This window comes from Octodon degus, unplaced genomic scaffold (assembly GCF_000260255.1).
Source record: "Octodon degus isolate 3935 unplaced genomic scaffold, OctDeg1.0 scaffold00013, whole genome shotgun sequence".
In the NCBI taxonomy this organism is placed as follows: domain Eukaryota; kingdom Metazoa; phylum Chordata; class Mammalia; order Rodentia; family Octodontidae; genus Octodon; species Octodon degus.
The window spans coordinates 3,784,336-3,798,154 of NW_004524589.1; the positions used below are offsets into that span (position 1 = coordinate 3,784,336).

The window sequence follows — 13,819 nt, forward strand, 5'->3', positions numbered from 1 at the left end:
AACAAATACTACCATCGCATAAATCAGCAGAATCATTTTGTGTGAGCGCGCAGAGTCTCACGACATAGTTCAAGCTCCTAGTGATCCTCCTGCTTTCAGCCTCCCCAGCACTGGGATTACAAATGTGTGCCACCACACCTGGACTCAGTCGCCAGTTCAGCGCATCTGGGGCAGGGCCGGCATGGCATGTGGTGACAAGGATCAAACACCGGTCCCTGCGCTTGCCTAAGCAGCATTTTTTTTTAAGCATGGAATAAATCCGAAATAAAACAAAACACTACAACACACTAGGCCCTAAATATTTTTCTCTTGTGTACTAGATTTGACACTCAATTATAGAGTGAATAACCCAGCACTAAGCTTGTAATATTCTGTCAAAGTTAAAACCAAATACCATGCTTATTTGTGGGTAGAGGAGAACCATAGATGCCAAGAATCTGCTGTGATGGGGTTATTACTGCAACTGGAATAAGCGTGGGAGTCTGGCAAACTCTTTCCTTCACTTTTCTTTTTCTTGGGTGTGTATCGATTTGGTAGGGGGTCTCGCTCTGCCTCTCAGACCTGCAGTGCTGGACTCCTTCCTCAGCCTCCCAGCACTGGAGTTACAGTCATGTGCCACTACGTCCAGTTTCAGTGGCCAGCCTGGTACACCCAGGGTACCAGGGCCAGCACAGTGTGTGGCACTGGGGATGAAGCTTCAGTCCTTGTGCTTGCCAGGCAGGCACTTGGGCTGCTGAGCTATCTCCTCAGCCCTGGCAAACTCTTGTGGGCAGAGAGACACTTGCCATAGGTGAGCCCTGGAAAAGCAAAGACACCAGGGAGCTCTTTGCCGTTGCATCTGTTCTCTGATCTGCCATCTGTGCCGGAGAAGAACCAGGCTTGGGGGCAGCAGCGCCAGTTCTGCACACTGCCTGTGGCCAGGGCAACAGCTTAGCTGCTTCTAAGTAAGAGAATTTGGAAGAATGTGTAAAAGTGTGTGTTTTTCCTCAGAGCTAATTTAAGATTATTGGCCCCAAAATGTCCAATTGATTTTCACTTCACTCCCAAAGAAATATTAATTATTCATCATGTGAGGAGAAACAATAGGCTAGTAAACAAGTATAGTTATGAGACCACAGGCCAAGATAGGATGGTTTCTTAAAAACTGAAATAACTAGAATATTTCTAGGGAAAAGTCTTAAAATTGCTACGCTAGTACCAATGTAGATTTAGAAAACACAAAATAACATATATTAATGAAAGGAATTAGCAAGCGTGACAAAAATATTAACTTCTTTGAGGTACGATCTCACAGTGTTGTTCAGGCTGGCCTTAAATTCTTGGTCCTCCTACCTCAGCCTCCCCTCGAAGCTGGGATTACAGGCATGTGCCACCATACCTATTTTGTATATATTACCTATAGATTACTAGGAGTATGTACTAAAAATGAGTACCCAGTTAGCACATGTGTGTTGATACACTTTTTTTTTTCCTTAGGGAAGGGTCTACAGGGTGTTCAGGGTCTCACTACTAGATCAGACTCATAGTGATTCTCCTAATTACAGCCTCCCAAGAGCTGGGATTACAGGCATGTACCACCACACCCAGTCTCAACTGCTATTTCAGCAAGACCCAGGGGCAGGGCCGGCACAGCAGACCCGAGGATTGAACCCCTATCCCCTGCGCCTGCTTACAGGTACTTTAATCCGCTGAGCTATTTGGCCAGCTCTGTGTGTTGATACATTTATAGTGGTGTATATTTGTATATACTAGTAATATATTTAATTTTAAACAAATTGAACACATAAATAGGCAAATTAACTAACATGGCAAAGACCTCCTGTTTTGCATGTGCTCACTGTGGAACGCCATGAATGACTTTCCAGTAAAGAAGACTCATTTCCACAAGTGCTGACATGCTTTTCAGGATTTTTGTTTGACTTCTGCCAATTTGAATCCCTAGACTGGAATAACTGCAAAGCCATCTGCTCTGCAGCAGCGGCCATGCCGGTCCGAGGTGCGCTGAGCCTGACTGAGCACCCGCTTCGACATTCTCTGTGCCCATCGTGAGCATCACTCTGCAGCATCCCTAGGGTGTCTAACTTGTATCACAAATATAATTAGGTTAAGAGCTTAACAAACTTTCTACGTGCCAAGGTAATTTACCGTTTTTATCCCCCAGCCTCCAACAATATTTACTGGTGGTTTGAAGGTATGCTACTCTCAGCAATCACCTCCTTTTCTAACAAACATCTTTCGTAACACACTATTAGCATACCTTTAATAAAATACAATGTTTAGACTGACAGAACAATGAGGGAGAATTATTGTATATTGAGTTCAATTTTTCCTAGGCCTGGACTGGCATGTGAGACTATCCTGTTACTAGTTTTTCATGTTAAAAGTAAGAGGCTGAGTTCAGAATTGCCATGTGGAGGACAGGAAAAGAACCTCAGACAGAGACTATGAGGTATGCACCATTCTGCTGGAATAAAACAGAAGTGTCTTAGCTTCAGAAGACTGCATTGATCACGTGTCATTCATGTCTGAGCTATGTCAAAGCTAATGCGAGTAGACAATTGTGGAGAACACAAGGAACATGAATTATGGCTCAAGTTATCCATTTTATAGGATGTCTGAAAATAAAATAGGCTCAAAAGGAGACTACTGAAGCTAACATTTGACCAATTTATAAAATTATAAAATTACAAAATTAATAGGGAAACAAAGTATTTTGAATGATTAGAAATACAGCTTTTCCGTATAAACTGGTTAATCCTTTGAAATGCAAATCAAGTGACATGGGAATGGAAGCACACCACACACCACTGAAGATATAAACTACATACTTCAAAGCATCCTTCCTGTCTCCATTAATGAAGATGTAGAGGCTCGGCAAGAATGATGGAAGTCAGTCAAGAAGAAACTGCAGTGCTTGCCAGAGACCATGCTGGCTTAAAGATCTAAAAACCAGCAAGTTCTGATTGAAGCTAAGAGCCATGAAAAAGGCAGGAGTTTTGTAGATTTCACAAGCCAGGGATTCGCAAGCTGGGGTTAACTAAGATGGAAAATAAGCTGGTGGCAAGAAGTGACATCCACGGTCCACAAGGACAGATCAATCTAAACAATGATGGAGATTAATCCAGAACACGATGGAGATCTCAAAAGATGGAAGTACAACTATAGCTGTGGGTCTAGTGAAGGCAGTGTCTGTCATACCATTGGAAGTTAGAGACTGATGAAGAGAGAAAGTAGTGAGGAACTGAGTTACCCAGATGTCAACACAGTGTGTAAAGGAAGTGTACATGCCTAGGACCCCAGGAGAGGGATGGCAGAAAGGAAACCATATCTGATGATGGGCCAAGATCTGCAAGTTGGAAAGAGTGGCGTGGGTCTTGAGACCAAGCATTTGGGAGGGAAACTCAAAAAATAGGAGTAGAGGTATGGCTCTGAGGAGTAGGGAGTACAGGATGAGAATGATGGAAAGGAAATCTTGGAAACACAAGTCAGTAAGAGAAAGAAAAATCAGGATTCAAAAAACAGTCAGAATCCATAGCTTGGATGTCTTATTCAAAATTCATTGTTTTTCCCAGGTGAACATAACTGTTTATTACTACAAAGTAAAGGGTAGTACTCCCTTGCCTTTTGAAGTTGAAGACTATCCCAGAGGGCTAGAGGTAGAGCAGTCAGGAGGATATACATAATCAAAGTACAAATCCTCCCTTACTGCTGGCCCTTTTCCCCAGCTTGCCTGAAGTGGTGACTGTTGCAGGGTGACAGGAAGTGTCTTGAGCCCTGTGCTCCATCCACAGAGAGCCTTGGTGTGTGGCAGGAACTCTCACAGTGTGGTGCCCAGGACAGCATTAGTAGCCTTTGGAGACCGGATAATGCCGAGTCACTAGTCCCATCCCAGGTTCACCCAGTGAGAAATCCTGGCTCTGTAGCCAGCAATCTGAGTTCTATAAAGCTCTCCAGTAGGATGCTGATCATGCTGATGCTTGTTACTGGGAAATATTCATTAGAATAGATATGTAGCAGGGCCCAGAAAGATAGTTCAGCGGTCTAAAGCACCTGCTCAGGCAAGCCTAGGCAACCTCAGGGAACCGGGGTTCAATCCCTGCACCACATGCTGCACCAGGCCCACCTTCAGGATGGATTGAGGAGGCAAAAGAAAACAAACAAACAAAAGATAGGATACAGACTTCATGATGAAAAGTAAATTAAAGCATACTTCTGGCCCTAGAAAGGAGGAACTAAATCATCCAATGTTCTGTATCTAAGAGTCTATGATGAGACAATTCTGAAAACAACTATTACATTGGCAATGGGATCATACATTTAACCTCTAAAAAGACAAACATGCCAAGCTGCAAAAAGATTTGCTTTCCTGCTTTGAGGAATATCACTTTACAAGTACAATGGTTATGTTGTTCATTTGCTAATATAAAAAGGTTTCTAATGAGCATTGTTTAGAGTATTACAGTTAATAAAGAACAGCATAGGTTAAACAGGAATATTTCTGAGTTTAAAAACTGAAGGGAAGTGGTTTGCTAAGCCATAAAGTACTAAGTACACAAGCCCCATCTAGTGGCCCTTGTACCAAGAGTTCAGTGCGGTTTCCCAAGGGGTCCAAGTCACCTACAAAATCGTAGACAAACAAGAGTATTTCGGCCACAGACAAAGAGCACACAGCACACAGCATCCTGTGACTGTGGCATACCTTTTACACAAATGTTCCTCAACTTCATTAGAGTCTCCTGCCAACTTTTGACACTACTGAGCCAGCAAAGGAGGAAGCATCTATAAGGTGTGTCAAATCCTATGCTAGATGCTTTTATACATTTGTAGGTATATAGCATGTGATGTAAATACAGAAAGACATGCTTACAGACACAGATATGGAGAGATATGCAAGCAGAGGCATATCTCTGCCTCTGTACATCATTGCCATTAAATCTGGAAATGGGTGAACAAATAGTTCACTATGTGATAAAACACTATCTTCCTTGTATCCAGAATACTCCAGTTAAAAAAGAATGTTCAGAGTGGACTTCTTTCAAGGGCACCCAGTAGATTATTTCTGTGCTGAATTCTTTTATTTCATTTTTACTTGCTACATTACTGCTATATTCTGTCTTTCACATACTTCTTTAGGTCCTTACAGGATATAATCACTTTTTACACTAATATGTTTTTAAAATTCTTGTTCCCCAACATGATGCTTAATAAGTGATTATTAATTCTTCAATAAATACATGTATATAAATGTATGACTGAATATATGAGTTATTTATTTTTTAATTTATTACAATTTATAATATCATATTTCCAAGAAAAATGAACCTTTAGCACAAGAAATTTCAATAAAATCATACCAAGATACACAAAAATGAAATTGTTCAAAATTTATTGTAAAGAAAATATCATTAAAGCATATGCATAAAAAATATTAGCTATGGAAGAAGAAAATTAAATAGCACCTTATTCCACATTAGAAAGAAAAAAAGGACCATGTGTGTAAGAAACTAGACTAATTAAAGGACTGAAAGAAAAGATCTGTCCTCTTTGAATTTTATACTTAGCAAACATACCTTTGAAAACTAAAAGTAAGATTTTCTAGTTCTACAAACTTGAAATACTTCAATACCTCCAGAAGTAGCATATAGGAAATAACAAAGAGTATAATTCAAAAGGCAAGAGAAGTTGCAGTATCGTCTTGGATGAACAATAAAGAGCTCTCAATGATAGTTATTCAGGACTATATAAAAATATAGTAGATGAACCCTTATTGAAAGGTCATTGAAGATTTCTATGAAACAGCACCAATCTTATGATGGGTTATACATTATATATATGTGTGTGTGTGTGTGTGTGTGTGTGTGTGTGTGTGTATGTGTGTATAAAAGACAGGGAAGAAGTAATATAAAGTCAACAGAAAATCAAAATATACTTTTTAAAGTTTCTAATACTAGGAGAAGATATCATATGATGACTTCTAAATAAATTGTAAGTCAAAGAGATAGTATAAATCTTAGAACAAAAATTAAGATTAAGCAATATTCAGAAAATTAAATACTAATTAATTAAAAATTAAATGTTTCAAAACAATTGAACTAAGAAAAAATTTTCATGATAGCAAAGAAGTACTAAGAACAAAACATAAGATAAATACTGGAATGGCAAATAAATGACCAGCACTTCTACCAGTTTGAGGATGGGATATCACACAAAGTTCTAGTGTGTTGTGGACATGCATAATGACCATGACAGTTACTGGTGGCTAGGCATCACTTGTGGGACTGAGCTACAGCTATTTCTTTGAAATCCACCATGTAGACTCAGGTGGAATTATGACCCATAGGATGGAAGAGAAAACCATTTGTAGAATTTGCTGATGGAAATATTTTGCTGCTGACCACAAAAGAATAACTGAAAGACTACTATTGTATATCTCTTATTCTCCTGTGTCTAATTGTTTGCCCTATTTGGTGTGTTCTTTCCATTCTCATTCATGGGGCTGTAATCAATTTGCTCCCCCTCTAGAACATCTTTTACTAGTCTGCATAGGCTTGGCTTTGTCATCATGAAATTCTTTAGTTGTTCTTTGTCATGGAAGTATTTTACTTCTCCATTATACTTGAAAGAGAGTTTTTCAGGGTATATCAATCTTGGTTGGAATTTGTTTTCTTGCAAGACTTGAAGTACTTTGCTCCATGCTCTTCTTGACTTGATGGTTTGTGAAGAGAAATCTGCTGTTATTCTGATGGGGTTGCCTTTAAATGTGATCTGTTTCTTTTCTTTAGTGGCTTTTAGTATACTGTTCCTCTGCTGAATTTCTGGGATCTTGATTATTATATGTCTGGGTGTGGTTTTCATTGGGTTAATGTTATTTGGAGTTCTATATGCTTTGGTTACCTGAATGTCAAATTCTTGCCCCATATTTGGGAAGTTTTCTGCTATTATTTCTGCCCATATTCTTTTTATATCATTTGTATTGACTCCTTCCTTCTCATTGATGCCTATTAGTCTTACATTGTTCATCTTTGTATCGTCTTGCAGGTATTGAATTATTTTTTCCTGCATCCTAGTTGTTTTTAAGAGATCTTTTCTTACTTTTTCACTAGCTGCAATGGTGTCTTTAAGGTCAGAAAGTCTATTTTCACTTTCACTCAAATGGTTTGCCAGCTTGTGATTGAGGTTTTAATTTCCTGTACATCATTTTGAACCTGTTTCACACATTCTGTTTCTCTCCTAAATTGCTTATTCAAGGGTTCCATAATTTTCATATTCTGCTCTATTTTTTATCAGTGTATTCTTTAGAAGCACTTAGTACTTCTTTGATTATAGTTATCACTACATTTTTTAATTCACAAATTATTTCTGATCTGATTTCTTCTATACCTTTCTGCAGTTGTTTCTTTACTGTCAACACTATTATTTCAGAGATATCTGATGTGTGATTTCCAGTTTCCTCAATGCTAGTGTCTTCTGCATTTGTACTAGGTAGACTCAGGGCCTGAGACTGCATTTTGTTCCTCCTCTTTGTTATTTTGTATACCACTCTTTTCTGACTTTTGGTGTAGAGCTTAGAGTTATTACCTTAGCACCAGGTCAGATTCCTCCAGGTGGGTGTTGCTTGGATCTGGCTGCTGTGTTCCTCTTCTTTCTCCTGCAGCCGTTAGAGTTGAGCCCTTTCTGTCACTCTGGCAAGATGTTCTGCTCCTGAATCAGCCGGGTGGGTCTTACCTCTAGCCTCTTTGCAGGGAGTTCTGATGAAGGTTTCTGTGCTGGGCTTGCACTCTGGGTCAAATGATGATCCAGTGGGCCCCAGGCGGTCTCATTCACATACTGGGCCTGTGCTCTTGGTCAGTTCAGGATCCGGCAGCCCAGGTCCTCTCACTCACATGTCGGGCCTGTGCTCTGGGTCTATTTAGGATCTGGCAGGCTCTGGGTGGTCTCACTCACATATCAGGCCATGTGCAGACTCAGGTGACAGGGAAAGAGCTCCAGGAATCCAAGCAGGACAGGCAGTGACTGCAAGCTCCAGGGTTGAGCAGCCATGAGTTATTTAAACAGATGATTTATTTCATAAATGCATGCTTTTGTGTTTCATCTCTCTCTATATGTTTTTTTTCTGCAAACACATACATACATACATACATACGTACATACAAAAACATTGCATTCATAAAAAAGAAAAGAGGGCCCGGGAGATAGCTTAGTGGCTTATGTGCCTGCCTGGCAAGCACAAAGTCTTGAGTTCTAACCCAGGTACCAAAAATGCAAGACAAGACAAAACAATCTTCCAAATGCTACTAGAGATCAGATGCTGCTCTCATCTCCTCTGTTACAATTTGTCCTGCCATGTTTCTATGACAAAAAAATGAAAAAGAATCTTACCACCAACAATGGGATTATGCAAATATGTCTTATCTTTGTCTTGTACATTCTACAAATATTTCTTTACTCATAAGAAAGTTAACTATTGACTAGGGAGATAACTTAGTGGTCTAAGCATCTGCCTGGCAAGCACAAGGACCTCAATTTGATTCCCCTTACTGCATGTTATAACAGTCCTGGAAACTGGGACATGGTGGCACATGCCTGTAATTCCAGAATGGCAGAGCTTAAACAAGAGGATCACTATGAGTCTGAACCATGCAGTGAGACCCTTTTTCAGAACAAACAAACAAACAAACAAAAATAAACACAGATCCTATATTTTATAAAGTAAATATTGATTACATCAAGGGCCTGAGTAAGAGGAGATGAATATGCATATATATAATTACAATACACTATAGATGGTGAAAAATAGTCTGTGAACAACAGTGACTCTTTGCTCTTAGCAGTTTAATAGAAGGAATGACATTTTGTTGGAAGCAGTAAGAAAGATTCCATTAAAATGACTCCAGAGGGGCCAGAGAGATGGCTCAGTAGAATAAGCGCTTGCCTGGCAAGCGCAAGGGCCTGAGTTCAATCCCCAGTTCCACCAAAAATAAATAAATAATAAAATGACTCCAGAAAAAAAAAAAGTCAGTAAAATTTAAATAAGAAACTAGGATAGAAGGAAGAGGAAGAGGAAGAAATCAAGGAAAGACTCGTTCAGGCTTCAGGCCTGTCCACCAGCCCACGTGTCCTCAGGGCCCATAGCAGAGCAGCAAAAGCAACGGACCCAGCCTGGAGTGCAGTGGGTCACAGTGGCACGGCTGCTACACACCCAAGCCCCTAGGTTAAGCACAGCTGAGCAAAGTGGGGTTGAGCACTATTAATGGTAGCCAAAACCAGGAAAAACTGAAACAACCACCACCAAAGGACCCTGCAAACAAAGACAGGGCTTTAGCTCTAGTATACTTCATCCTACAAAATTCACTAATTATTTATTTGAATGGGAGTCTCACTACACTCTCACAGTCCGAGATGACAGAAATATCCCCTTTGCACCAGTTCACAGACCAACGCCATCTGTACCGAGAACTAATTGTGATCACATAAGTCTTAGTGATGACATAGATCACACATAATTGGCATCAAATATTGATGCTTTGATTACAATCATGTTTCTGGTATTGTTAGCAAGGGTACTCTAAATAATTTCCTAACATTACCCCTACAATCATAGATCTACTAGAGGTTTGCTGTTGCTGCTGTTTTTGTTGTTATTGAGAAAAAGGGCAAAGATGAGTTTTAATTGTTTTGGGATTTTTTAGTAACTGCTAAAATTGGAAAAATAGTCTCAGATCTCATATTGCCTATTTAGGGTTCCAGTGTAAATAAAACAAGATGTAGAGGAGCATCTCTTAGTACATAATAAGAGCTGTCTTTCTATAAAAGTGTCTTTTCTCAAAAATATTTTCAAGGTGACAAGTCTGTTAAACGACAGAAGCATTAGATGACCAAGAGAGACATAAAATTTATTATGACTATAAAGCATATGAAAAATTTCACATATGCTGAGATATCCTCCCTTTTTTTACTACTTTATTTTATCCTCTAAAACTGTTTTAAAATTGGTTCTACTTCTCAGGTCTCTCAAACTGAATTTAAAATTTCATCTAAGAGTAAAATTAAAAGGTGACATTTTGTTTGCTGTTTTACATACTGTGAACCATCACATGGTTTTACAAATCTTGAGTTCTGCATTTTGGAGATCTTACCCTAGTGATTCATACAGGACTGTGAGTTTTATTACCTGCTTAATGATCATCTTTCTCAGGTATCTTGGTGTAATTTCAAAACCTAGTTTTGAAATGGAAATTCTATTCTCTTGAATCCACCTCTAAGGTCACAAATGCACAAGCACAATCCTTCTTCTCATCCATCCATTTAATCACCCCACATTCCTCTACTCACTCAAGAAATCTTGGAGCATTTGCATGTGTCTTAGAGATGGCAATACCATGTTCCAGCTGGAAATATGCAGAATTATCAATCTTTTGTGATAAAAACAAGAGAAGTGGCATTTAAAACCTGGTGACAAGGAGCCGGGGAGATGGCTCAGTGGAATAAGCGCTTCCCTGGCAAGCAAAAGGGCCTGTGTTCAGTCCCCAGTTCTGCAAATAAATAAATAAATAAATAAATAAAATCTGGTGACCCCACACCATGGTATGAGAAGCTTGGAGAACAGAGTAAGTTTGAGAGGGAAAACCCCGAAAAGGTAGCACAAGGAAGCTATTGGGAAATTGGCTGGACAACAGCAATTGCCATAAAAGCAGCACAATTTACAAAGGAGTAGAAGGAGTGAAGAACTGTCAGTGATGCCATGAATGGAAATAATTTATTTGCACTTCAGTGGAAACATTTGGGTTGGAGACATAGGTATCAATTATTCATCTATTAAAGAACATTATATCACTCAGGAAAATATAGTGGCAGAAAATGAGAGGACTTAATAGAAACCCTAATGTTAAGTAAGTTAAAGGGATGACCCAGAGGGGAATACATTGCAAGGAAGAAGGAAGGGAAGGGGAAGCAAAAGGCACCACCTGAGGTGTGCACAGGTGCTAATGTCCATGATGAGTGCATTCACCATGCGTCGCGCATTTACGTTAATGAACAAATGAATAAGGAAAGGAATTGGAGATCAGCATGGTCAGGCATGAAATGAACAAGTGATGCAAAACAGAGGAGTGAATACAGGCTGTGACTTGCCAGAGCTGCTTATTACCACTTTGGAAATCATTATGAGGGTTTCTGAAAATCTTAAATAGAGGGCTGGCCAGATAGCTCAGCAGACGCCCCTCCTTAGGCAAGCTCAGAGGCCAGGATTTGATCCAGGCACCACATGCCACACTCCCCCCCTCCCGCCCCCTAGCGCACTGAGCTGTCCATCTATTCTGGGTGTGGTGGCACATGCCTGTAATCCCAGTGGTAGGAAGGCTGAAAACAGGAGGATCCCTACGAGTGTGAGATGCATAGTGAGACCCTGTACCAAATAAATTAAAATTTAAATTAAAAAAAAACCCACACACTTAAATAGAGCTACTATTTGCCCCAGCTATACCAATCCTCTAGATAGTCCTCAAAATAATGAACGTCCGCATACTATAAAGATACTCGATACTGAAGCTTATATAGACACAATTCACAGGAAAGTAGATAGATGGACAAGTCTAGGAAGGCAAGAGCGATACTGTCAGGGAAAAAATCCATGTTATTTTCATGCAGTACTAGGCCCAAATGCAAGGCAATATGATCTAAAGCTAAATGAACTAGTAACACATATGAACAAATGGAGGGAGAAGGAAGGAAAGAAGGGGAAGAGTAGATAAGGAAAATATGGCATTACAAAAACTGAAGTACTACTGTGAAAAAGATATACTGAGTACTTGGTGGGAAAATGGATACAACCTCAGTGTCACAATGTGAAGTGAAATGAATCAGGTACTCAACTTTAAATACCATATGGTTTCCCTTATATGAGAAATCCAAATTATACAGACCAAAATAAAAGGTAATAAAAGGCAGGGAGATAGCTCAGTCTCAAATGGGAAGGGAAATCAAGAGATTGAGCCAGGGAGAAGAGAGGGAATAGAAAAAGGAAGAAGAAAGGGATGGAAATGTCATATGTATAGGAATCAACTCCATGCATTGAATGTAGTCATTATGTATTGCATCCATGGACCAACTAAAAAAAACATAAAATATATCAATGAACAAAAATGTCAAAACAGTAATCCTAGAAGGTAGCCAACTACTGTGTTTCAAGATAGAGCAGTAAGGGCAGAAGGCCAGAACATGGGTTTGTGAACATTTACAGATTTTTCTAAGAAGAAGATTAAAATAATTAACGTGTTTTTTTCTTAAAGTATGAAATTTGAGGGTGAGTTTGAAGATACAGAAAAAAAATGGATATAATTTATAAAGCAATGTCTGTAAGGTTGTAATTGTTGATGGTCCTAGTTAGAGCAGAGATAAAGATGCACATGTATATCACATAGAAGAGTTGAGAAAATTCTCACTTGATGAGGAAGTTAGAGAATTAATGTCTTTGTAAAAGTTTCCATGAAAACACAAGAGAATGTTTGTGTACTAGGTTTTGCACATGGTACTGTATGCAGAAGGCAATTGCCTGAGGAAGAAGAGGCAGAAAATAAATGTGTCATATTGTGGTCCCAAAATTTAAGATTATGTAACTTTCAAATATTTCAAAAGTTTATAGATCTTCTGTCAGTGTCAGCCATCTAGATGAGTTATGGCCATTGCTTGACCAATTTGCTCTCTGTGAAAGCCTGAGAGAATGTTTTCTCTCTAGGTGGCTTTCCGTAGGCACACTACATCATCAATCACTTTCCTCTGTGGCTCCATAAGCTCCTTGATCAGGAAATTTGGGACACCACTGAGTAACAGGATGTTACAGTACAGGTGCTGTTGTATCCTGAGTCCTCACTGATCTTGAAGGGCTAGGGCCAAAATGTTCGCTGTCCTTGTAGCCCTTCTTTTTCTCTAATTTTTTGGTTTGAAAACTTAAGTTGTTAACCCACCAGAAGAGAAGCTTAATGATATTATTACCCTATGACAAAGGCAGTTGAGCTTAACAACCCTGACAAAAGTTCTACAAACTGATGAACAGGCTTTCAAGGTAAATTCTGAAGGGATTTGACTGACCTTGTCAGATACAAGAGTTACATTTTTTGTTATATAGGTCTTGCTTTATCTTGGGTTTAACCATCCAGCAGAAAAGTACAAACACAAGGTATAAAAAGTAAAGCCATATTAATATGCTGAGCTGTAAAAGGCTCAAGTCAACAATTTCTGACCTTGCCAATTCTGTGGATAACCCACTGCTATTGAGGAATACTGGACCGTATTGGATTATTTTGCTGAATTCATGCACCTACTATATATGAATGGCAACGGAATACCCATCTCTGACAAAAATAAATTAAAAAAGGGGTTATAAATGAAGGACCATTTTGTAGTAAAAAAATATATATCTGTATATACAAAATAGTTAGCAGAGAAATACAGCTACTTTCTCTTGGATCAATGAGAAGAAAAATTTGCACTAATAGTGTTTGGACAAGATATCATGTCTGCATCTTATATTATGAATAACTACTCTGAAGACAACAAATGTATTAATTATTGTAACTGGCCTACTAGCCTGTTTTGAAACTGTCTCATTGCTATTTCTTTCTCAATAAAAATAACTAAAAAAAATTTCAAAAGTTTAATAAGTTGAAAGTTTTATGCTTTTCTATCTGCATGAGTATACCAATTATTCTTACTCTATTTCCAAAGAAGACAGAAAAGCAATCAGTTAACAAACAATACTAACTCTGATTTTGGAGACAATTGTTTTTCATAGAAAATGTGAATATGTGAGTTTATGCATTAA

General features: G+C 38.9%; 1 protein-coding gene across 1 annotated transcript in view; it reads right to left on the reverse strand.

The window, feature by feature from the left end:
* Nucleotides 1–13,819, reverse strand: part of Gpc5 (glypican 5) — an 863,449-nt gene that overhangs the window by 26,210 nt on the left and 823,420 nt on the right. Inside the window, exon 8 of the mRNA XM_004626298.2 lies at nucleotides 1,839–2,077. Within this exon, the coding sequence (XP_004626355.1) occupies nucleotides 1,839–2,077 (239 nt within the window). The remainder of the gene's footprint in view (nucleotides 1–1,838; nucleotides 2,078–13,819) is intronic.